The following is a 27589-nucleotide window of genomic DNA, read 5'->3' as shown; positions in this document are numbered from 1 at the left end:
CTTGTAAGTGCGTGAGTAAATGAAGATTTTACCAAAATGCCCCAATTTATTTTTATGTGAAACATCAAGAAGTTTTATTCAAATTTCTTGACCAAATTGCTGTCTAAAGAGGTTAATTCGATAATCGATAATTGGACTTGGATTAGGATTTAGTTTCAAGGTTGCGTCACATTATTAGGCACATTTCGTTACATGAGAGAGAAGAGAGTATAACGTAGAGAAATCGAGAAAGAGAGCTGTATATTTCGATTCCACGGAAGAGAATCAAAAAAGAGAAAATAAGATAAGATAAGATAAGGCGGAGATACGTCTGACCCCTCACTTACTAAATTCAATGTTCGCGAGTTCCCCTTAGTGACGGTGTGAGATGAGCGGCTCTCGGACTGACATTTGACCAGCCCTGATATAAACGTACATAATTTTCTTGAATCTATCACGCTTCGCTAATCCGTGTAATTGATTAAAATTTTAACTATTATCAGATTTGAAATATGTGATTTTTTATTTGATTATGAAAATGGCGTTAAATTGTAAAGTAATTTAAATTTGTAAAAAAATATATTAAAGTACATAGTACCTGAGACATGTGATAAGTCGAACTAACTCTTAACAAATATCCCTACATATATTTATCGTTCATCAAAATTTATTATGAATATGGGTATTTTGGGTATAATAATCAATAAAATAAATAACAACATTTTGAGTGTGTCCAAATACTTGTTCACAAAATCTGGATTATCTCCAATTACAAGAGTTATTTTCATATTATTTTTTAACATCTCATCAAAGATGAAGAAGAATATGGAAGTCTGGGCATTTACGGGGCTGACGACCATCTGACGGCTTTACATCTCACCAATAGATGTCTCTAGTGAAGTTCTAGTGATTCAAGAACAATGTTTCAAAATTGGTTCATATATATATATATATATAGAGCTTCCAAGAATTTGAGTAGTGTAGTTGTCAATAATGGGTAGCATTGGTGAATGTTACACGTGTGTAAAGTGATCACTTAAACCAGCCGATGAGGGTCGTCAGCCCCGTAAATGCCCAGACTTCCATATTCTTCTTCATCTTTGATGAGATGTTAAAAAATAATATGAAAATAAATAACAAGTTGTTACCGTAGAAATATGATTTTATATTAATATTTATTTATTATAAGTCTCACATTGATATGCCTGTGTTTACTTTTGAAGATGATGCGTTTTTTTGTACGAATTTCAATTCGTAAATTGGTATTGCCTTAATCTAGTTCAGCATTGAATACTAAATCTGGGAGGTCGATCAAATTCACATCACATTTAGCTTAGAATAATACGAAATATTTTAAATACTTTTGAGAACATTTCAGATACTATATTTTAATTGCAAAACTTCCGTTTTAAATTTACGCAGATTGATCAATTATATATCATGTTTCACAGTGAATTTATACTAATGGATATAACGTAATTTTTATGTGAAAATAAAGTAAATTATTTTTATATAATTGGGCATAGTGTTTTACTGAAATTTAAATATTTCTTCAGATTTATTTTATACTTTGTAGACATGGGCAACCGAATCAAATTATGACTTTTTTAAAAGAAGTCGTAACTTAATTCGGTTTTAAATCCGATCATTTAAAGCTTATCACGTCAATTGGACTCAAATCAATTTAAGGAGTACTAGGATAAGAGAAATACGCGTGATCGAAGATGTCGTTAGGTAGGGAAGGCAACGAAAAATACAATGGTATGCGCATGTGAGGAGAATGGAACCATCCAGACTCCTCCACATTGCACTATAAGCCTAACCCCAAGGTAGACGACTCCCGGACAGATCACCAAAGAGATGGATTGACAGCTGGGAATCGACATCGCAGGAGGCTAATCCCTCTTGAAAACAGGCCACAAGGCCTACATCAAGAAAAAAATAAGGACAAGGCCTATACCCAGAATAAGAAGAACATTAAAAACGTAAGCAGGAAAGTAATATGAACTTAAGAAAAGGTAACAAATGCCATTCTTATCTGACAATCGAAAAAGTAACAGTTAGTAACTGTTAGTGACATCTCTAGTAGTTTGATGTTTGAGGAAAAAAAATTGTGATATACTTTTTTTTTACTGGCAATACTACAAATTCTCATTATTCATTTAAATCATTCGAACCTTGTTTTAGCTGCGCAAAAAATTGCATACTATACAACACACACTCGTCTCCTAACATTGGAGGTATCTCTAAAACTAAATCAAACTATGATATGTAAGTCCGATTATACATTTCATATCCTTATAAACAAAGCAAAGAGGAATGATCAATGATAATTTATGAGAATATTTGAAATCGTGTTGTTTTCTATTTTCAATTGTACATTGATGCTCCATCTTCGTTTTACAAGTTTATTTTTATATTTAATCAAGTGATTGGTTGAACGACCAAAAAAGGAGTTGGTATTATCTTGGTATTATGAAGCATCGTCAATGATGATTTTATGAGAACGTTTCCTATTTTCAATTGTTCATTGATGCTCCATCTTCATTTTAAAAGCTTATTTTTAAATTTACTCAAGCAATGCTTTATCGACCAAAAACTGTTGGTATTATCTTGGTATTTTGAAGCATCGTCAGTTGTGAAGGGGTTTTTTAGACCAAATTGCTTTATCGACCAAAAAAGGAGCTGGTATTATCCTGGTAGTTGTAAAAGGAGTTTCTTAGAAAGCTGTGTTTGCTTGCTGCAGAGGTCTGACGGAATCGCCATGAGTAGGAGCTCCTCGAGATCTGAGATCAGATCCTCCGCCTCTCTGGGTCTCAGGAGGCGGTCCACGAGCATGGGATCCTATCTCCTTTACCTCTTCAGCTGGCAGGTCATCGTCTGCTTCCAGAGCTGGGTTGACTCTCCCGTTCATCTCATCAGCCCCGACAAGAGTATTGGCTGCTCCATACAGTCGGCCCATTGCTCCGGTTGTCATCACGGCCATCTGTTCCCCATCTTCCGAGTTGTCTCCGACGCGCTGGATGTCTTCAGGGATGTTGACAACGCAGTTGAACCAATCGTAGCCGGGAGCGAGACGTCCAGTTGTGAAAAGCCACCTGCGGAAGAATGAAACAAGACATGAATGATTGCTAAGAAACGTTGTCCTACAAATAATCCATGTAATTTATTAATCATAGTCAGCTGAATATCAGCTGAAACAAGAATCGAGAAACTTATATACACATTTTTTTAGTGTCACATGCATAGTGTTATGATGTCACATGCATAGTGTTATATATATGTAGGAATTCCAGACATTTTATCAGTCATTGTTTTTAAGAAAAATGTGGATGTATGTTATTTATACTTTATTTTTTATTTTTAAATGATGAAAAACCATAATAAGTGAAATTAGTGTTTAACAGAGATGATGTAATTAAAACAATAAAGATATGGAAATCGTTTGGTATTTACAAGATTTGAGACTTTTTTGAATTACCTAACATTCACGTAATTCTAAAATCTAGATACGGCTTATGCAACACTGCTTATCGTGATAGGGTACTAACCCTACTTAGGCTCCAACTTTTCATTTTTTTTAAAGCTTATTTCTTTTTGTGAGTGGGTTTACTCTTTATGTTTAAAGTTCCCTTTTCATGCAATTCATGAGTGAAAATTCTAGTCAAAAACAATCGTTAGACCTACGAAGTGTCATGGGCTAGCTTAAGTTATGCTTAACACTTCTGTAACATTCACTATTAGGGTGAATATCCACATATTTGAAAATGATTGTTTTTTTCGGAAGTTGTATATACGCAGTATCCCTACTGCCCATTTATGTGCCCATTTAGAGAGATATCTAGTGAGATTCTTGCGAAAACTATCTGCCTCATGTTTACAGGCAATATTTTTTTCGAATTATTTACACGCACTAGGGACGACCGATTTTTTTACTTCTTATTTTTTAAACCGAATTATGTAAATGTTTTTTTTTAAATTTATTTCTTAAGTTAGCTTATATTAAAACTAATATAAACTATTATATACATTTACATCATCTTTATATATTTACATTTCCTTACAGTAACTTAGACATTTATTTTTAAATTCTTTCAGACATTTTTCATTCTTCATACATTCAGGCATCTCATCATACATTTTTAAACCCTTATACATCAAGCAATTTTGCGACTCAGCTCTTTTCAATAATGGTAGTCTTATTTTATTCTTTTGTCTAGTAGCATATTCATGACAATTTTTGTTTAAGACAACTTTATCCTTAAAATATTTTGGTAATTTATCGTGAAAAAATTTATGTATAAATATCAACATATTAAATTTAAGTCTTCTTCTTACAGATAACCATTTTAGTTCATCTCTCATTTTTTTTTACATTGCTATATTTATTTTTCTTAAGAACTATTCTCATCGCTTTATTTTGTATAATTTCTAGTTTATTTAAATTTCCTTCGTTTGCTAAAAATAATATTGTTGAGCAGTAATCTATATGTGGAAGAATGATTGTTTTGTAAATTAGTTCTGCAGTATCTTTATTTAATTTATTCCTTAATCTACTAAGGAAAAAAAAAATTGATATTTTTTTATTAACGTGTTCAAAATTTGCATTTAATTTCAATTTTGAATCTAGTATTATGCCCAAATATTTCATTTCATCAACCTTTTCTATGGTTTCATTATCAATAAATATATTCATCCTTGGGTTTGGCTTTCTTCTTCCTAACTCCATGTATTTTGTTTTTCCAACATTAAGCTTAAGTTCATTAATTTTGAGCCACTCGGATATTCTGTTTAAGTCCTCGTTTAATTTTTGTAAAGTCTCTGTATAATTTTTTTATATGTTTTATTTTTTTATTTTTTTATAATTTTTTGTATGTTTGTTTAAAACATAAATTTTCATTTAGTGGGCAAATGTTGTCGAAGCACACATTAAAAACAATTGAGGCAACCAAACAGAGAACCACAGTAATTATGTGTGCGTAGGTTACAGGATGTTTCCAAATATTTGTCTTTCGCATATTAAAGGCATATTCTGGAAAACCTCAAATGGGATACCTTAATTCTGCTTAAGATATTAGTTTAGGGTACTTCTGACATTATTTGCTAACGTACCGCTAGATTTTCTAAAAAAATCCCTACCATGTAAAAATAACAATAATCTTAGATAACACTGGCCAACAATTTAAACTTTTATTTTGTAACTGGCATTAAAATACCTGATCTTTATGCACTTTGCATAGCTGAATTAAAAAACGAAAGCAAAAAAATGTAGCATGTCAGATTTTTTAGGTATGGATATTTTTAATTCTGATATTGACTATATACCGAGACTTATACATCAGGTTTAATAAATATGTGATTTTTTCCCTCTAATATTTATTCAATATTGCACTGGACTGGTACCTGAAGTGGAGGGCTGATCACCTTTCCTTCATGTGTAAACGATCGAGATAACACTGCGTTTATATGAAGCAGTGCCCTATGCACCATTGAGGTGCGGTAAGGGTTTTATTATTATTATGTCGTTAACACGTTGTATCCCGGAGCCGTGTTTTGACGTGATAGTATAACTGAACGTTGGATCCCGGAACCGTGTTTTAACGTGATGAAGCAGTCGTCTATAAATGTGCATTTTATTGACATCTACTGACTTAACTTATAACTTTTTTTAACTTCAATGAATAGCAAATACTCGACGCATTTAAAAAATGTCAACTGATTTGTAATATCGATAAATATAAGGACCTCCTTTATCGATTGAAAAAATTTTTTTTTTATTGCCGTCACCCGCCATTACGGTTTCGCTAGCAGTTGGCGTTCGATTTTGAAGATAATTTACGAGGGATATTTTACGCGGAACTGCTATTATTTTTTATCAGAAATGGTAAATTTATTTCATTTTATGTAATTAATGATTAATATAATGTTTTCGATAAATATTCTTTTAGTTTTGTGACACGCAAAACCACGTGGTCAGTTTGTTAATGTTAATATGTACTTCGTTAATTTACATATCGCTCACTCCTTTCAAGAACGACATAAATCAAAAAATTTGGTTTTTCAGGAGAACGTTTTTAAAGTTTAAAAATAAAATACAATGTAATAAAAATAAATATCAAGCCACGTATGGAACTTTTTACTATGCAAAAAATCTTTTTAGGTAAAACCTGAAGGTTTTTTCTCCATTTGAAAAATATTTAGTATGTTTAAAAAAATAATTAAACAATACATTTTCTTCAAAATGAAAAAAAACACTTTCTGCCCTGTAGCGGGTAAATATTAAGTTGAAAATATGCCTCTTTTGATGGGATATAGTACATTTTCTGGGCATTCCGAAAACATGCACAACTGAAAATTGACAATTTTTGATTTATGACGTTCTTAAAAGGAGTGAGCGATATGTTAAGAGTTCTCAAATTACAGAATGTTGTATTTATGCTGCAATTAGAAAGAACAACAGTATTTTTGTTTTAGCGACATCTGTGACAGAAATTACAAAGTTCATTTTTATTTTTACCAAATTCTTCATGATTTGTTCCAATCTAAGATTCTTTCCCGTATTATTTTACAAACTAAGAATCCCTTAAAACATCATTTTTCGATGTTCATTTTAGAATAGTTTTTTTTTCACAATTCTGTGAATATTTCAAAGTCACATTTTTGCAGCTTAAATAAGCGCAATAAAGACCTAAAACGCGTCATACGTTCTCAGTACACATAACCATAAAACGATTAAATAACCTTGAAAAACAAATCGTGCTGAGCGATGCTCCTGGAAAAATAATAAGATAAACACTCCCCTCTGGGGTGAATTAGCCAGATTTGAGCACAAAAAGTTATCGGTATGAACAATTATATATTTGTTGAGATGTCATTTTTTTATTTTTTTGACATCTCATCAAAGATGAAGAAGAATATGGAAGTTTGGGCATTTACGGGGCTTACGACCGTCATAGGCTGGTTTAAGTGATCACTTTACACACGTGTAACATTCACCAATTCTACCCATTATTGACAACCACACTATTCAAATTCTTGGAAGTTCTATATATATGAACCAATTTAGAAACCTTGTTCATGAATCACTAGAACTTCACTAGAGACATCTATTGGTGAGATGTAAAGAAGCTTTTTATTAAGCAGAAACTCGTATATTAAAAAATGTTAAAAATGATTATTTTGTATCTAATCTATTATCTAATAACCTTTTGATGCCAGATTCATTCGTTCGTCAAATGAATAAATTAGCTAATAATTATACAAATTTTCACAAAGTTTACTTCTTAATAAAGACCCAATTATAAGCATTCTCAATAATTCAAGCAATTTATTCTAATGTTCGTGAAATTGAATGATCAAAGAAACCTTTAAGCTGAACAGGTATCATTAATTAGTCATTCGATCAGCGGTAGGCTAACTTTCTTCTAGTTGAGAATAATAATTCGAAAGACCAAAGAAATTTTCTAAAATTTTCTTGATTCTAATTCGAGAGATATCCAAAAAATAGATCTTCATTTGCCCACAAATATTTGATTTCTATAAGTACAAAAAAGGCGACATATTGAATGATTTCATGATACCGATTTCAAATCAGTATATAATAAAATCAGTATTCGTAAATCACTTACATAAAAAAATCTAAATTGTAAAAAAGAACAAAGAAGAGACTCATATAACTTAACTTTCACAACTAAACACATTGTTTAGTTTGCCGATTTTGAGTTTTTCAATGTTAAAATGACTAGTTTCGAGAACTACAGATGTTCTTCTCAACAGATAAATTTACAAACTGGTGTATATTTTGTACTGATTTTTCTTGGTGTAACTGGATTTTATATATTTAAAATTAAAAAAAACAACAACAAATATACAGGTTTTTCAACTTTTATTTTATTTAATCAGTTACCAAATTTCATCGTTACCAACATCATCAGACTGATGGGAGGCTAGACTAAAATCTATGTTAAATACAAAATCAAAGCAGGGATGGAAAAGCATGATTTTATATAAATTTTCTCACAAATTTGTCGGAAAACTATGTAGGTTTTCAATTACCTTATTATGTATACATTATACAATTTTATTTAGCCTTCCACTCATCTAACGATGATGGGAACGATGAAACACGATCACTGGTCAAATAAAATAAAAGTTTAAAAAAACTGTGTCGTTTTTGTTTTATAACATTTTTTTGCAATTTCTTTAGTTACCTTACATTACAAATAATACAAATTATTTTTTATACTTCATTTACACCGTTTATATGTTCACTTACATTTTCTTACAGTAAACATAACATTTATTTTTAAATTTAAATATATGATATATCTACAAATTTATGCATTTTAAACTCAAAAATGGTATTACACAAGTGTTTTATTATTTTTTTACGTTTAAATCATCATTTTATTCTACAAATTAACCCTTCGCTGCATCGTGAATCAAATTTGTTACATAGCCAAAAGCTAGTGTTAAAACATATGTCAATATCTCAAAAGGATAATCATTGCATGTTGTTGCAAATTTGATACACAAATATTTTTCTTGATATTTCTTTCTAAAAAAAAATCATTCTTTACTATTTGTTTTTCCTCTAATGTTTAGAGTAAGATATGTACTATAGATTTTTCTGTTACTATATTAAATTTTAAAAATTATGCAATTAAGGGTTAAACCATTTACAAATTATTGTTTTATCAATCGTAGGTTGATATAATAATACATTTACTTGGTTTTAACCATCCAGTAATAATAACAAAATAATCACTTATATTTTTTAATCAAAACGAGTTTCTTAGAAGCGTTTTTTTTGAGGCATCCAATATTTAGTTTAGTTACGTGCCCTTTTTCCACATCTTGATCTCTTGAATAATATTCCGCTGCCATAAATGTGGAGTGTCCCATGAATTATTAATGTGGCGTAGATCAAAAGACGCTTTATCATAAATTCCTTCTAAAAATACTTAAATGTATTCAGTAGCGAATTTGTGAGCAGTTTGTAAAATGTTTGGTGTTTACAAAATATTAACCCTCCAACGACAGACATTATACATATACATGCGTCTAAATACGTAAAAATAAAAATAAAACAAATAAGTTAAAATACGACCCTTATCATACTCCAAAAACTAAACTTACTTATAAACTTACCATCACGCCGCTTCTCCACCAATCTGTCTTTGCAAACAATCTTCGCCTCTACCACACTCGTGCATCTCTTCATACATGCCCGCCAATTATTCCGACTCCTGATCTGACCACTTTCAAGTATTTGAAAAACTAGATAATGCCAAATTTTCCTCTATTTATCGTAATCCTAAAACTAAATCCAATTAATTACGTCTTCATACTTATCATGAGAGAAAATTGGCTAAATTTTATAGAAAAGAAAATCACTAAACGCATTTTTCGTCTACCGCCGTATTATTCTCCTATTGGACTCCTGATCTGACCACCTTCAAGTATTTGAAATACTTAATGATTGCAAGTTTTCCTCGGTATTCCTCTGCTTCTATTACCAATCACATTCGTTTCGTAAATTTGTTTTACTGTTCTTCCTTCACTTATTCGATTCACATGCCCCAACCGTCTTAAAACACCTTTCTTAATTTTATCGATAATGCTTATCGTTTTGCTGCCCATTCGTGTGAGAGAATGCATTTTTAAGTGCAACCTGTATCAGACGCGTGCATTATATATAGACAAAAAAAATAAGCAGTGCCTACACTAAATAACTCGCATTGCATATAGAACACGACCAGTGCCTACTATACCTTATCCTTACTGATTAAAAACTCTGTGCACGCCACTGCCCCGTATATTTCTATGTGTTTCTTCATCAAGTCAAAAACCAAATTGTCGGTAAGTTAAAAGTAAACGTTATCAGGATTAGCTACATTGTACTATGGAATTCAGGTACGCAATAGCAAAATTCAGTCATTGTTATTGCGAAACTGAATTTTCAGTAGGAATCCTATTTTATGTGGCCTGTAATCACAGTTCGTGATTGTCCGAATAAGGCCTTAGTTAATAGTGTGGGTGGAACACAATGGTAACTTAGATACTTGAATATTTTAAATTGATCACCGGCGCTGATTGGGCGATCAATTAAACGGATATTTTCGTAAGAAATGTCCTATTTACGTGATCGACAAAACTGGCTTTATAATACTTGGCTTGTTCAATTAATACGTAGACTGACGTCATAAAACATAAAGTACTTTATTTTGTGTATTAAAAGCATTGTTAACTTTGTGGTAAGGTAATATAACACTCTCTTTTACGTTCATCGATCACTTTGTGTAATACAAACATGTTTTTGTGTTACACAAGGTGAACGATGAATGATAAGGAGAGTGTTGTATATAATGTACGTTATTTAGAAGTTACATGTATGAGTTCCCTTCAAAGTAGTCATCTCCCGACGCATACAATTATTCCAGCGGTGTTTGCACTTTTGGCAACAGTCCTGAAGCGCTTCTTTTGTGATGTTCTTCGTCTCCTTCTTCGCGTTTGTCTTCATCTCGAAAATCGTCTCAAATTTTCTTCGTTCAAAGGCCTTTTGAGTTTGGGGAACAGAAATAAGTAAGCAAAAGCGAGATCGGGTGAAAAGGGTGGGGGGAGAAGAACATTGATCTTGTGTTTGGCCAAAAAATCACAAGTTCTAAAACCTGAATGTTCTAAAGCTGATAAAACAAAAACACTCCAGCCTAATCCAGTTTCAGAACTCGTGAGTTTATGGTCAAACACTCGATCACTGTTTACGACCGCCATAGAACCAGCCTATGATGGTCGTTAGTCCCGTAAATGCCCAGACTTCCATATTCTTCTTCATCTATGTTGAGATGTCAATAAAGTTCATTTTGTTTTATGACGTCGGTCTACGTATTAATTGAACAGCCCTCGTAAATTAATACCAATGCGGCGATCATTCTAAATAATATATATAGTTATGACGTGTCAATGACAAGGCATTACACAAAATTAATACAAAAAACGACAAAAAATCAAACGAAAAATACTCCAAGGGTGGAACATCAATGGTTTTGTATACTTGTCTAAAAACATTGTCGCTTCAAAACATACTAAATGTACGTAAAAGTATCCATTGTCATTTTTGAAAGGGAACATTAATAATTAAATTCTAGTGTCTACATTATTTATTGTTGTTTCATTGTAACTCGATATATAACTGTACATATCGTAAAATGTCCGCATAAGCGGATAAACATTATTTTACAACAGATAAAAGCGGACCTAAGTTGTATAGGAACTTAGCTTCAGGCAGAATCTGCTCAAAGGTCTCTGGGGAAATGTACACGAAACTTTAATATGATATAATATTATTCTCAAACCTTTTTGGAATGAATGCTAGAGGAATTGAATAGGGTTGAATTGTTTGGAGAATTTCAAACGACTGACTTATCTATCTTTTTTTGTCGATGTCAATTTGATATTATACAATGTCTTTTCAAAAAGTTTTTGGCTAACCACAGTCAGTCATCACCTAACTATTTGGAGCTTATGCTGTTTACTCTCTCTCTTTGAAGTAAAAGCCGTCTAAAAAGATATTGAACATGTCGATATAAAGAATGGTATTCACAATAATCTATTCCTATCCTTATTTTTTTTTAACAAAAATGTTAATAATATAAGTATATAACCACTCACCGATATTTTTATGTATACCGGTTTCGAGACGTACCCGTCTCTTCGTCAGGACAATCACTACCACAGCATGCAAACAATACCACCCTTCACCACCATAGCACCATTTGCACACTCAATTGTCCTGACGAAGAGACCGGTACGTCTCGAAACCGGTAGACATAAAATCTCGGTGAGTGGTTATTTACTAATATTTTTAACATTTTTATGAAAAACAAAAAAAACAATTAAAAATGACTAACCACAAAGTAAATGCTTTAAGTATTAATAATATTGAAAATATTATTCCTATCCCTTATAATTAAACAAATAAACAGTTTTTTTTCATTTGACCAATTAAATAAAAGTTCAAATAAAATGAATATGGAAAAACTGTGTACTTGTTGTTTAATTATACAAAATGCAGTTCCACCAAGAAATGTCAGTACAAAACTTAAATATTCTGTCTTATATTAGCGGTAGACGACGAATACTAGAATAGCTTTTATTTTTTTTGGAATTTAGACAATTTTCTCTCGCGATGACGATGAAGACATTACTAATTGAATTTAGTATTGAGAGAACGATTAATCGAGGAAAGCTTGATATGGTCAAGTATTTCAAATACTTGAAACCCGGGCATGTATAACAGATGCATGAATGTGGAAGAGGCGAAAGTTGTTTTTAAAGTCAGATTGGTGTGGCGTTCTATTCTTTTTAATTAAAAATTAATCTAAATTTTTGCACAATTTTTAGACATTTTACAAATTCGACAAGTACAAACGCTTGTGTTGTTTGACAGTTGATATTGATTGAAAAAAATGTTTAAATTGTAAGTTTTTGTGTTAAAAAACACTTTTAGTTTATTAATGTAAACACCACTACTTTCGAGAATTACAAATGTTCTTGGAAGTAGTTGTGTTTACATTAATAAACTCAAAAGTGATTATATTCAATTGTATTTTTATGTTTAAACCATCATGTTATACCGCAAAGTCAATGGCAAATCACTAAATAATACATATATGTAGGTCTCTATGCTTGAAAAATGTGAGTTTTTATTTTGAGGCAGTCAATCAAATGACTTTTAGGATGTAGCACACTTTGTGACATTTCGTTGAAACTAATTAAGTAAGAGCCATTATTTGTTATGTAAAAATTGTGCGTAGCTTTCTCCAAATATCATAGCACTTATTTAAGGTGAAGAGTATTATGTCACTTTCTCACTGACAAATTAATATTGACATTAAATAATTATCTGATTAAAAATTATATTGAAACTTCAAGTTATCGGTTAATACATACAATGACGATATTATGTATTTTTTTTAATTTAACACTTTAATATACCACTTAATGAGTTTTATTTATATATACGACTAGTTTCGAAAACATACAGATATTTTTATCTTCTGGTAAAAATTAAAACAAAATTAAATATCATTCCACAAAGTTAATGCCGAATCAATAAATAATATATTATGCATTGATTAAAAAGTGTAAATAAATAATAGATGTTAATTTTTTATTAGACATTATTAGATTATTCACTTTGTGGAAGATTGTTTTAATATAAATTTGGGTAAACGTAATAATTATTATAAATAAATGATTATTTCAAAATGTGTACGTTTTAAACGAAAGAAGAATAACTCGACACTGGCTAGAACACTCAAGAGGGGGAAAAAGCCATTAAAAGGAAGAAGAAAAAGAAACGAAAAAAGATGGATGTCTGCGCATTACAGAGCTTACGACCAGGCATTTGATCTGATCACTTTATATACTTGTGTAATGTTCACCAAGAATTGTCGACGTTGTATGAGTATTTAAGCATTCAATTCGGTTTAATTTTGAAGATAAAAAAAATATGCAATACGAAGAAAAAAAAATTACACTGTAGTTATGAATGTGTAATGAAAAACAAAATTTGTAAGGATCATGAAATAAATATAATCAATAAATCAACCTAAGTGAAAACGAAGTCTGGGCATTGTCATTGCTTACAATATGTCATAGGCTGGTCAAGTGATCACATTAAACACGAGTAATATTCAGCTTTCTATCCATGCTTGACAACCTTCTCTCACTACCTATACTACTCAAATTTCGGAAGTTATAATTATTCTTCGATTCAAAACATCTTGCATATACTGCTTCTTCAACACCATTTATGGTTGAACTTAGCAACAACAAAAAAATATAAGCAGAGCCTTCATGAAATGTATGTAAGATTGCATGTTTGTTAGACCAGTCTGATTAAGTAGGTAACGACGAAACCAAGTCACTGTTCACATAAAATAAAAGTGAAAAAAAAAATATATATGTATATATATATATATATATATATATATATATATATATATATATATATATATATATATATATATATATATATATATATATATATATATAATTATGGTTTCATAGTATATGATTGTATTCTTGTTTCATAGAATTTTAAATGCATTGTTAAATTTCATTATAAAATTATTAACATTGGAAATTTGTATTTTTTATGAACTTTCATTTCCATTTGACCACACTGATTCACAGCAACGCGTTGCAAATTCAGTTACACCTAGTTTATAATACAATAACTTGTTTATACTTATTTTGAAATACTGCATCCAAGAGTCCATGCAATGAATCACTCGGTTTTATTATTTCTTTGAATGCAATTCTCATGCAGTTCGCTGCATCAGGTAAATTGTTATTGCAAGACGTGCTTGCGAATATAAAGTAGGCTTAAATGCATTGCTTATCTGCATCAAGAAGTTGGGTTTAAAATTAAATCGTTTGCTATGCATTAGAGGCTACGACTGGAAGCGCAGAACTCTTTACAAAATCAGTCATAAGATTAAAATAGCTTGATTTGCGATAAAAAATTGAATATTTATGGCCCAGTATTTGATAAATAGCAACTTAATTTTCTTTTTTCAACTTTTAAAACCCAGGTACAATTAGACGCATTTAATTTTTTTTCTTATTACACCGTTTTTTATGATTTTTTTTTTCAATCAAGATTTATTCTAAAAAGATCGATCCGCATCGTAATGCGTAATGCATCAACACGTGTCATAGTAGATTTTAAGAAATAGTGGTGTTTACTAAGTAAAACTTTCACAATCACAAAGAATCAATTAATGAAATAATATTCTTTATATTTATCATTCATCGTTCACTTTGTGTAATACCACTTAAAAACTCTACTTCACGACTCCTGGTTTCGAATTAACAATTACATCAACAGGACAAATGTAGTCTACATTATTTGACCTATCGTTATTCCGAAACCGGTAGTCATGATGTAACGTTTTCAGTGGTATTACACAAAGTGAACGATGAATGATAAGGAGAGAGTTTTATTACAAAAGCATATAGTTTTATTTTATTTATTATTTGGCAGTCACCCAGTAAGAGATGTCGGATTGTGGTCCCGTGGTTAGTGTTGCAGATTCTTGAGTCAGAGTTTCTCGGCTCAAACCCACTCTACCACAATTTGATGCGTATTTCTAATGATGAGCCGCTTACCCTCACAGAAATAGTACGAAATTAATGTGTTTATTTAAATAATAAAAACCCAAATATTTCTCTTTTTTAGTGTTATTTTTATTTAATAATAACAATAAACCCCTTATCCGCACCCCAGTGGTGCATAGGGCACTGCTTCATATAAACGCAGTGTTATTTTGATCGTTTACACATGAAGGAAAAGTGATCAGCCCTCCGCTTCAGGTACCAGTCCAGGGTAATATTGAATAAATATTACACTGAAAGAATCACTTATATTTATTTTACCCCCCCTGGGAATTGAACCCGGGACCTCTAGAACGGTAGCCGAGCGTGCCGACCATTACACTACGGAGGCGGACTATTTTTATTTACAAACTTTATAATAATAAAAATATTTATGCTTAAAAAATTCATGACTGTAATTCTAGAATTACGTTTAGAAAGAAGGGTGGGTAGGTACTACCACAAAGTCAAAAACGCATTGGAATTTTTTTTTGAGGTCAAGGGATCTTGCATCCCTTATGTCACTGCAACCATATTAGGTCTATTGTGACCTCCCTTTGTATTACAGCTCACTGCCAAGACCTACATGAGTCATGTAACTCACGACCTGTCTTGGTGGTAGGAGCTTCACCTTCTCGGAGTCCAGTAGAGGTCCTCCAAGGAAGTGACTTCGTTTATGAGCGAGTGCATCACAATTGTGAAGAATGTGGATTGGCGTTTCGTCATCCTCCATACAAAATCTGCATACTGGGGTGTCATGAAGTGAGATTTTTGTCATGTGTTTCCTCAGTCTGCAGTGTCCTGTCAAAGTCCTGGTTAGGATCCTTATTTGTTTTATGCTAAGCTTTAGAGCTTCTGTGGTGAATTTCCACGAGTACCCTATGATCAGTTCCTTTGCGTGTTTCATCCCTGAGCCGTTGGACCAGATTTTTTGGCTCTTGTCCAATGCATTGAATATACAAAATATTAAAACAGCTAAATGACTTACTTAGTCAGCCAGGAGACGAACGCCAGAGTGAAGAGAGACACCATCATAGCCATGGTCCTGAAGGGGAACAGCTGCCTCTTGCCGTCCCAGCCGGGGTACTTGATGAGCGGAGGCAGTCCCAGCAGGTCTTCTCCGCCCGTGAGTCGGATGAACAGCGCCACGATGTAGGCGCTCAGGGACCCGTACGTGTTGCAGTGATGCTTGAAATGGACCACCATCAGCAGTTGAGGGAAGAGGATCACGTATACGAGGTCGGAGCACATGGACCTGTGAGAAAATTATCTTAATTAGTGTCATATTTTGTAGGTACATACCAAAAACTAAAGTAAACTCCCCTATAAGGTTGAGATAGGTACAGCGTTATACGAGAGAACGTTCTAGGGAGTAAATGTTTTTAGATTGTATTAAAATTTAATAATGACTCATTTAAGTCATTTCCTTTTAGTTTTTTTTGTCAACTATTTTCTTCACAAAAACCTTTATCCGCACTCAATGGTGCATAGGGCATTGCATCATATAAACGCAGTATTGTCTTGATTGTTAACACATGAAGGAAAGGTGATCAGCCCTCTACTTTAGGTACCAGTCCTGGGTAATATTGAATTAATTTTGGAGAGAAAAAATCACAAATATTTTTTGATCCCGCCCCCCTGGGAATCGAACCCGGTACCTCCAGAACGGTAGCCGAGCGTGTTGACCATTACATTACGGAGGCGGACAAAAACCAAATACAGTAAACCCTTTTTTAACGTTGAGATAGGTACAGCTATATCCGAGAGAACGTTATTGGGGATAAATGTTTTTAGATTGTATTTTATTTAATAATAACTCATTTAATTCATTTCCTTTTGGTTAAAATGTAATAATACAAATTAAAGAATAAAATCCCTATAACGTTCTCTCCGATAACGCGTAACCTATCTATCTCAACGTTACAGGGGGATTTACTGTATGTTATTTACTGTTTCGGCATTCACTTTGTGATAAGACATGATAAAATTATTCATTAGTTTTTTACCACTTGAATATTATATATTAAATACTAATTTCGGAAGCTGCAAATGCTTTCATCTTCGGATTTAAATATAAAACCCGTGGAAGAAAATAGTTTCGAATTTAAAATAGATGATTATGATATGAAAATACTACTTACCAAAGACCATAGATGGATGGAATTGTAAGGGCCATGATGGTAGACAAAGCACCAACAATCAAGATGGCCACTCGCATGACCCAAATAATTTCCATCTCGGATGCACGTTGCCGGAAAATCAACTTGTACACGTTCCTATGGAAGAAGAAAATGGTAAATAATGTAAAATGGTATCCGATATTTTTTATCTGTTTTTATATGTATCGATTTGGCATTCATTTAGTGCAGTGATTCCCAAAGTGGTCTATATAGACCCCCAGGGGTCTATGACAACTTGCAAGGGGTCTATGTTTTAATTTGAATTTAAAATATAAATGTTTAAAACCTAACATGTGTAGTTCAAAGTGAGTAAGTAACACTACATATACCGGCTGTCAAAAATACATTTGAAGTTAATGAATTTGATAAAAATCAATATCAGGTAAGGCAAGGGGTCTACGAGATAAAAGAGTTTGGGAACCTCTGATTAAGTGGAATAACATAATGATTGAAATACGAAAATAAAACACTTGTATGAGACTAACTAACTAACTAACTAACCATCACGCCGCTTCTCCGCAGGATTAGGCAGAGAGAATAGAGCGCCACTCCACTCTGTCCTTGCAAACATTCTTCGCCTCTTCCACGTTCATGCATCTCCTCATACATACCCGCCGATTGTTACGACTCCTAACCTAACCACATTCAAGTATTTATTATTCATACCTGATCGTGCCATGTTTTTCTCGGTCTTCCTCTGCTTGTATGAGACCAGTTTTTTTATTTATTTATTAATGTAATTACGACTAGTTTTAAGAACTGCAGATGTTTTCATTAACATTCGAAAATAAAAACTTATTTTTATTCTTTTATATCATGTTATTTCAAATAAATAAAAATTAATGTGACAATATTTTTCAAATTGAATATAAAAATAAAAAACTTGTATAATACTACTTTTTGTTTCGACAACTACGGATATCATCACCAACAAGTGAAAATACAAAGTAATACAAACTTTTTTTTTCTTTTAAATCATGTTATTTCAAATGAATAAAATAAATATTATTTAAATTTGACAATAATTTTCAAATTGAATATAAAAATAAAACAGTTGTATAAGACAACTTTTTTTAAATAATTAATGTAAACAAGATTAGTTTTGAGAACTACGGATATTATCATCAACAGGTGAAAATACAAAGTTATTTTATTTTGATATTTAAATCGTCATGTTATCTCATAAATTTAGTACTCAATCATTAAATATTTTTCTAATGAAGCCTTCCACTTTTCATACTTTATGGCATCTCATCGTACATTTTTAACCCTTTCCTCATTCAAATGGTTCATTATATTGTTTGTAATCGCTTTCAATATTTAATTTGTAAAAATGTACAATGAGAGGCTGCCATAAAATTTATGGCACACAGTATAAAAAATTAAAGGAAATTTATTAACAAATCATTTAACGTCTATTTGACTAGCATCCTTAGTGTATGTTAGACCTGGGCTTTTAGTGCATGTTATTATACGTGCTGTTACGTGCTGATAGGTGCTGTTGTTATAGTGTATTTTGCTCCTCTGGTCAATTAAAAACGTGTGAAAAAGTATTATGGCAATAACATGTAGCATTGTTTGCATGCCAATGTAGTGATTGTCCTGACGAAGAGACCGTAGACAAAAATCTTGGTTAGTGATTGTATACAGTACTAACATTTTCGTAGAAAATGTATGAATTATCTCTTGATATGTAATAACACGATGATTTAAAGGTAAAAATAAAACAAGTTTGTATTTTCACGTTTTGATGAGAACATCTGAAGTTCTCGAAACTAATCAGGTTTACATGAATGAGCTCAAATAGTGGTCTTATACAAGTGCTTAATTTTTTTATTGAAATTTTATAACTATTTGATTTTCTTTGTTTCTAACGAACCTGGCAAACATAGACGAAGCACTCAAGACGCTGGAGTCGGCGGATGACATGACAGCGGCGGACACTGCACCGAGCCCAAAGAAGGAGACGAAATCGGGTGTGAGGTATTGAAGCACCATAGGCAGGATCATGGAGGTCTCGTCTTGGGTCAGCGGGTAAGGTCCCTTGTAGGCTGTCTCGTTCCAAGCTGTAAAAAATATTAAATATAACCTGGTTTCTTTATACAAAATGTTTTAAGGCTGGTATGAGTTGTTTTAATAACCTGACGTAATGAGTGAAGAAGTAGGGCTTCGAAGTTGAATGTAAATGAATTAAAGTAGATATTTTTGTTTAACGTTGGGGAGAATCTGTTATTATTTCCGTTTTTTAAAAAATCCAATTAGTTATGAAGGAAAGATTGTAGGCGATGTGTGTATTGTACATATTTACATGTATATTCCTATGGCCATCTTTTATTCTTCATTGATATTGCATATTATATGTATAAAGGGTTTACATAAAAACATATTTTAAAAAAATTTTATAATTTTTTTGTAAATTATTCCACCAAAATATACGAAACAGACGCTCCCATCATAAAAACTAACACGGAAACAATTTCGCATGGTAAGTTACAAATTCTCTTCGTAAACCACATGTTCAGAAATTTATCACATTTTTATATCGGAGTTTTTCTTTTATTCTCAAATTCACATGTTAAGAGTTAAAAATAATATTAATAAAAGTTTTAAATTACAATAGTTTATTCAAAATACTCGTGTTGCTCAGTTAAACAAAGAAACGACACTTCTCAAAACTGAGGTAACGTCGCCATCTTGGTTTTCAATTTAAGGAATATTATGTATTTCTTTATATTTATTTGAATTATTTAATCGAAACTATTGACGGGAATAGGGAAGGATGCAAAGAGAACAAAGATTAACTTTTAATTGAGTTTATTTAATAACAATATACGTGTTTTTCTAATCGACCGACCACTGTCGTAGATCCTCTTATTCGCTCTGCGCCGCTCTCTTGCGCACCTCTGCTTGCTTACATTCGACGCCCACAGATGGCGCCATACAATGTTTTCATTGCCTAAATCTAACACCCCCCCTCAATGAAAAATCCCTACAAAAAACAACAATAAACACTCGCATACTACTAAACATCGCTCAATCTCTGCACTCTCCGAATTTTCTCTTATTAGATTTTCAAAAATTATATCCGAGTCACGGCATGTTGCTACTTCATTACAGTCACTCATCTTGAATTTTTCTAGTATTTTTTTTCTAAATTTAATTACGGCTTACTCTAATTCCCAGATAATAATTCACCTTACCCAAGTCTTGAATCTCGAATTTACTCTTTAATTCGTTCTTAATTTTAACAACGTGTTTCACATCATTTCCTGCTATAAGAATATCGTCAACATACACTAGTAAGTAAGTTTTAACCTCACATTTCGTGTAAATGTACAAACAATAATCGTTTTTAGAACGCACAAACATCTGTTCTAGTAATACAGAATTTAACTCCTCATACCAATATTTTGGTGACTTTTTTAGACCGTATAAGGATTTGTTTAATTTTACAATTTGTTTGTCAGGATTTTCCGGTTGTTCTGGTAACCACATGAAAACTTCTTCTTCTATTTTACCGTACAAAAATGCGCCTTTTACATCCAACTGTTGTACCTCTAGTTTGAACTTATTTGTCACACACATAAAAATTCTAAAAGTCTCTAATCTCGCGACCGGTGCATAAATTTCGCCCAACTCATCACTATTCTGCATAAAACCTCGCGCCACAATACGCGCTTTAAATTGTTTCTCGCCTTCACTATTTGTCTTAATTTTAAAAACCCACTTTGAATCAATCGCGCACTTATCACTTGGAAGTTTATTTAAAACAGTCCACACGTTATTTTTCTTTATTGTTGCAAGTTCCTCTTCCATTGCTGCCTTCCAGTGCGTTGCATTGACTCCGTCGATGGCTTCTTGAAATGTTGTTGGTTCGATGTCAAATCTCTCGGATGTGAAGTAGGTCACATAATCGCGTAGCCAACTGGGTTGCTGTCTTCGTCTTTTGTTGACTTCTGCCCCTTCCGTTTGTCCTTGCTCCTCGTCTTCATTGTCTTCATCATCAGTAATGTTGTCAACAGTTGTTTCTTCTTCTTCTGCAATGTCACCTGCGTCGATTGTTGCTCGAATCTCTTGAAGTTTTGGTTCTTCCTCATTGCTCTCGTTGAATATCACGTCTCTAGCGAGGATCACGCTATTAGTTGAAGGACAAAATATCCTGTACCCCTTTGTATTCTCGTCATATCCCACAAATATTCCTTTTGTGCTTTTCTCATCCCACTTTAATCTCTTTTCCTTGGGGATGTGGACGTATGCATCGATGCCAAAAATTTGAAAATGATCGAGTTTAAAACTCTTTTGAAACCATAACTCGAAAGGTGTTACTCCTTTGTGTGTACTTGGGCCTGTTCGATTTATTACATAGACGCTTGCATTTACCGCCTCTGCCCACAAAATTTTCGGTAATTTTCTAGCACTTAGCAGTGTTCTTGCAGCTTCAACTATCGTTCTCATTTCTCTTTCCGCTTTTCCATTTTGTTCAGGCGTATACGGTACTGTCTTTTCGTGCTTAATCCCATATTTATTAAGCAATGTTCTCACTTCAGTGTTAATAAATTCTAATCCGTTATCTGACCTCAAGGTATTAATTTCATTTCCACATTCGAATTTTGCTCTCTTAATAAAGTGATCAATGTTTTCTTTAACTTCGTATTTGTTTTTCAAAAAATATACCTTGCGAAACCTTGAGTAGTCATCCTTCATGAGAAGAAAATATCTTGAACCGCCTACCGAAAATTCTTCCATCGGACCGCATACATCGGCGTGGATCAATTCTCCCGTACGCAATGTTTTACTTATACTGTTGTTAAAAGGCAATTTGTGCTGCTTACCTTGTATGCAGGCTTCGCAAAAGAAGTTCGGATCATTTTCATACGATACATTATTTACATTCAACACTTCTTTTACATGCTTAATGTTCTGGTGCCCCAACTTTTCGTGCCATTCTTTCAACGTTGCGGTAGCGAAATTTGCATATGATGAGATGTATCGAAATTGTAATTTATATAGTTTTTCTTCTCTGATTGCTACCGTCGCCACACGTTTTCCTTGCATTATTTTGCATTCATACTTATTGGATTCGAACGTGAATCCTTTATCTAGAACAGCGCCCAGTGAAAATAGATTTACCTTTAGTCGAGGTACATATAACACGTTATCGATTTCTGTCTTAATCCAGTATTTTCCGTTGAATGCCTCCAATTCTACTTTTCCAATTCCCTCAATCTCTAAGCTTGTTCCATCACCAACTTTTACGCTTCTTGAACTGCCTAAGCTGTCAAGTCTTTTGAATGCTTCTCTCGTGTTACACATGTGCTCACTTGCACCGCTGTCTAAATACCAGTTTGTTTCCCGCTGCGTCGCTACAAATGCCTCGGGCACATTGATAAATGCATTTGTTTCTTTGGTCTCCTCCGGCTGTCTGGGTTCTGAATTTTGTTTATTCAACCTTATTCTACAGTATCTTATTTGATGCCCTGGAATACCACAGTAGTGACACCTTTGTACCCCGTTCCCTGCAGGTCTTGCACCTCCTCCGCCTCTAAATTTACACTCACTCTTAAAGTGTCCGAAATTTCCACAACTAAAACATTTTATTTTGCTTTTTGCCGCAAACGCAACTATGTCTGCACGTTTTTCCCCTTTACTACCTTGCATGCTTGCAATATTTCTGTCCTCTTCTATTAATAATCTGGATGTTAGTGCATCTAGCTCCTGCGATTCCTTAGGCACCGAGTCCCATGCTGATACGAAGTGTCTAAATTTCTCGGGTAGTGACATTAAAATTTTAGTTATAATCATGCTTTCTGCAACTGGTTCTCCAGCCTGTTCTAAGTTGTTGGTAATCGTATTTAAATTTGTAATAAAATCTACCATCTTGTCCGTCTCATGAAATTTAAAATTATAAAATTTTTGTTGCAGTAGATGGAGACTCAGCTCCGACTTTCTTTCGAACACGACCTGCAATTTCCTCCACATTTCTTTGGCTGTGTCACATGTTATAATGTGAGCCATGCTGGATTCATCCATCCTATCGACAATGATGCCCTGCGCCTTATTGTCGCACGTTTGCCATTCCTTCGCCTTCTTCTCATAGTCAACTGACGCACTGCCCTGCCTTGGCTTCTCAAACGCACCGTCCACTACATCAAATACACCCTTGGCCTTTAGCGCCACTTTCGTTTGAAATTTCCAAAGATTCCAGTTCTCGCTGGTAATCTTCACTGCCTTTACACTATGAGTAGCGTGAGTTTCCTCCATTTCGAATAAGTCTTTACTCTCGACCACGCGTAATTCACACACAAACTCAAAACGACCGCGACACCCGCGTTTTTCTTCCGACCACAATGCCGGCTAACCTCAATTTTTTTTTTTTAAATCCACGAAAATCTTTGCAATCCGCACATCAATCGCGACCTGGGCCCATAACCTATTGACGGGAATAGGGAAGGATGCAAAGAGAACAAAGATTAACTTTTAATTGAGTTTATTTAATAACAATATACGTGTTTTTCTAATCGACCGACCACTGTCGTAGATCCTCTTATTCGCTCTGCGCCGCTCTCTTGCGCACCTCTGCTTGCTTACATTCGACGCCCACAGATGGCGCCATACAATGTTTTCATTGCCTAAATCTAACAGAAACTTTGTTTGATTCAAGAGTTTTAGATCGTACCTACGTATCACATTTTGGTAGTGATTATATTTACGAATTTATATAGTAACGTATGCATATCACATGTCGTTTTACTGGCAAACTTGTGTGCTCCGCGTTTATAGCAACCATAAAAGAACCAATTTGAACCAACATTAAACCGCCACAACTTTCCTCAAGCTCAGAAACACGTTGGGAACCTCTTTGCAACAAAAATATATTCCAAACACTGTTTTTAGTAGATTCTTCCCACTCATTAAGAAAATACGAAACTTGTTAAGCAGTTTAGAAAATTTAATATTGAAAGGGTTAAAGTTGTTATAATATGGTGAAAGGCTTTAATTTATTTTACAGGGTTAGGGCAAAATGTTATGAAAACAGTTTCTCGATTTTTCGAGTATTTATATAAGTTATTTGATAATATAAATATGATTCAATGAAATATGGTAAAATTTAAATGATTTAATGAAATGTGTATGATTTGATGTAATAATTATGAATTGATAACTTGAATATGATTTTTTTTATTGTTTCGGTATTTACTAAATGACAGATATGATGAAATTGTAAAAAAACTTTGTTTATTTACCACTAACTCCAGAGTTTAAAAAAAACTCTCTTACTCAAGTGGAAAAAAATCAAGTGTTTTTCTTTTGCAATTTAACATCTCAACATAGATGAAGAAGAATATGGGAGTCTGTTTATTTCCTTTGATGAAATAAATACGAATTGATGAAATAAATATTGTTTGATGAAATAAATATGATTTGATGAAATAAATATGATTTGATGAAATAAATATGGTTTGAATAAATAAATATGATTTGATGAAATAAATATGATTCGATGAAATAAATATGATTTGATGAAATAAATATGATTTGATGAAATAAACATGATTTGATGAAATAAATATGATTTGATGAAACATATATAAATTGGTGAAACAAATATGATGAAGATACTTACGAGTAGCTTTAGCGATGGCTCCGATGAGAACTGGTGGGATTGCCATGAGGATGCAGCCAAAGGCGGCCACGTAGGACAAAATCTGGGCACGACCAGCTGTCTTGCTGGACAACACTCGCTGGAAGTATACCTGGGAACAAAATAAACTTATTTATTATGACCGTAGAATGCATAACTTGACTTAAAATCAATATTTCATTTGACAAGGGAGCGAAAGTAATCTCTGTCCCCAATTTACTGACTTTAAAATTTGAGATAAAGAACGAATGTCAGATTTTTGTCCCGTGGTTAGTGTCGTGAACTTTGAGTCAGAGGCTTCAGGTCTGATGCCCATTCCTATTTTAAAATTTAAAAAAAAGGTATTGAATTGAGATATTTGTGTATACATATGTATATATATCATCAAAACTCACATATTATATTTTCTTTAATAAATAAAAATGTATGTCTTTATAATAATTAATTAACTTTGTTTTCACCACTTTTTTACTAATACAATTCAGCCTACCAGTTTCGCAATACATTGTAATCATCAGGGTTTATTTAAAATAAAAAATATTAAAAACATTTAAATACTTTCACCAAAAACTTTCATACACTCCATAAAAATCCTAAATGTTCAATGTTTTTATGGAGTGTGTGGAAGTTTTTGGTGAAAGTATTTTAATGTTTTTAATGTTTTTTTATTTAAAATAAACCCTGATGATGAGAATGTATTGTAGAAACCGGCAGGTTGAATTGTATTAATCCAAAAAGTGGTGAAAACAAAGTTAATTCATTTTATTAAGATGTTTATAAATGTACCTACCACAAAGTATCTACGGAAAACATTAATGAAAAAAAAAATAAGTGTTTAAGCTGTTAAATATATTCATCGATTGCTTTGAATTTTTGACACAACGTTTCATGTTGCCAGTGATAGGTAAAAAGCATGCTTATTTTAAATTCAGCTTTTTTACTGAAATGGCTTCGCCATTCGTTGAACACATTTCTCTTAACAGCAATACACATTAGAATTATGTGCTTCCTATTTTCTTTATTCTCCATTAACTAGACTGAGCCACAGCAACGTGTGACTGGGTACAGCTAGTTTGAAATAATAAAAAATAAAAAAATAAATTATCACCGTGATTTTTTTACTAATTTGATAAATCACTAATTATTTTCAGCATTAATATTTTTTTATCGACGTAATCATTTGCAAATATAAAATAGATAAAAATATCATTTTTATGAAAGACAATTTGTCTTTTTGTAAAGTGATTTCTTCTTTGCGAGTTATGTTCTTATAAATTATGTTTGTCTGACTACAAATTACTTCGAGAAATGCCTTCAAAGCGGTTGTACCATTTACAATACAACCGGCATCTATTGATCCAACTCTTGACTTATTAACCACGCGCAAAACTTCAAAACTAGAGGTATTTTGAATCTAATATCGACTCCAGATATTCCTGTTCAATTCATTTCCCTAATTCAGCTATTTTCGCTTGGCTTTATGAATTACTGAACGCAAAATAGGGAATCTAGAGTGCTTACATAAGATGAAAATACTCCGAGCTCGGCGAAAATAATTTAGAAACCGTTCTAAAATGCTTTTACGGGATGAGAATACTCTAAACCACAGTAGAAATACTCTGTCCGTCCAAAAAAAAAGTAGAAATACTCTGAATCACGCAAAAATTACTAAGGAACTGTTCTGGAGTGTTTATAAAAGATGAAAATACTATGATCCATGGCGAAAATAAGGAAGGGGCTATTCTAGAATGCTTTTACGAGACGGGAATACTTTGAACCACGAAAAATATAACTATGAAACTAATTTAGAGTGCTTATGCAAGATGGAAATACTGTGATCCACGGCGAAAAGAACTAAGAATCCGTCCTAGGGTACTTTTACGAGATAGAAAGAACTATTCTAGAGAGCTTATACGAGGTACTCTGATCCACGGCGAAAATAACCAAAGAACCGTTCTAGAATGCTAAATACACCTAAAACAAAATTGATCATGGTAGACAGCCTGCTTCTTGGCAGTGTATCACTTAGCATTTTTAATTTTTTCAATCCCACTGTTGTTTCGAAGATGTTTTTATATTTTCTTTACTTCACAAAATAAATAATTATTCATTTAAAATAATTAAAGTAAAGTTAAACCATATAAAGCTAGCTTTAAGCATAAATTGTACTTATACTAAATTATTCTTACAGTAGCCTTGTATGGAATGTACTTTTAGAGGAATATCGATTATACCTTCCTTATTTAATATTGTATGTGTTTTGACCTTTGCAGTGCATCTTACTAAGGGATAATTTCAAACGACGTTCGTATATCGCTCACTCCTTTCAAGAACGTCATAAATCAAAAATTGTAAATTTTCAGTTGTGCATGTTTTCGGAATGCCCAGAAAACGTACTATATCCCAGCGAAAGCGGCATATTTTTAATTTAATATTTACCCGCTAAAGGGTAGAAAGTGTAGTTTTTGCATTTTGAAGAAAATGTATTGTTTAATAATTTTTTTAAATATACAAAATATTTTTCAAATGGAGAAAAAACCTTCAAGTTTTACCTAAAAAGATCTGTTGCACAGTAAAAAGTTTAATAAGTGGCTTGATATTTATTTTTAATACATTGTATTATATT

At 32.6% G+C, this 27589-nt stretch overlaps 1 protein-coding gene across 1 annotated transcript in view; it reads right to left on the bottom strand.

Annotated features, from left to right (window-relative positions):
- Positions 1-2386: 2386 nt before the first annotated feature.
- The window catches only part of ChT (choline transporter), a 41240-nt gene continuing 16037 nt past the window's right edge, over positions 2387-27589 (bottom strand). The window contains exons 5-9 of the mRNA XM_088262277.1: positions 24946-25075; positions 19201-19387; positions 17283-17417; positions 16130-16396; positions 2387-3077 (exon numbers count right to left, since the gene is read on the bottom strand). Coding sequence (XP_088118403.1) covers positions 2699-3077; positions 16130-16396; positions 17283-17417; positions 19201-19387; positions 24946-25075 — 1098 coding nt within the window. The 3' untranslated portion in view covers positions 2387-2698. The remainder of the gene's footprint in view (positions 3078-16129; positions 16397-17282; positions 17418-19200; positions 19388-24945; positions 25076-27589) is intronic.

Source organism: Brachycentrus maculatus, unplaced genomic scaffold (genome assembly GCF_059751285.1).
Source record: "Brachycentrus maculatus isolate JH-2025_06_01 unplaced genomic scaffold, ASM5975128v1 h1tg000176l, whole genome shotgun sequence".
In the NCBI taxonomy this organism is placed as follows: Eukaryota; Metazoa; Arthropoda; class Insecta; order Trichoptera; family Brachycentridae; genus Brachycentrus; species Brachycentrus maculatus.
This window is presented reverse-complemented; position numbering and strand designations above follow the sequence as displayed.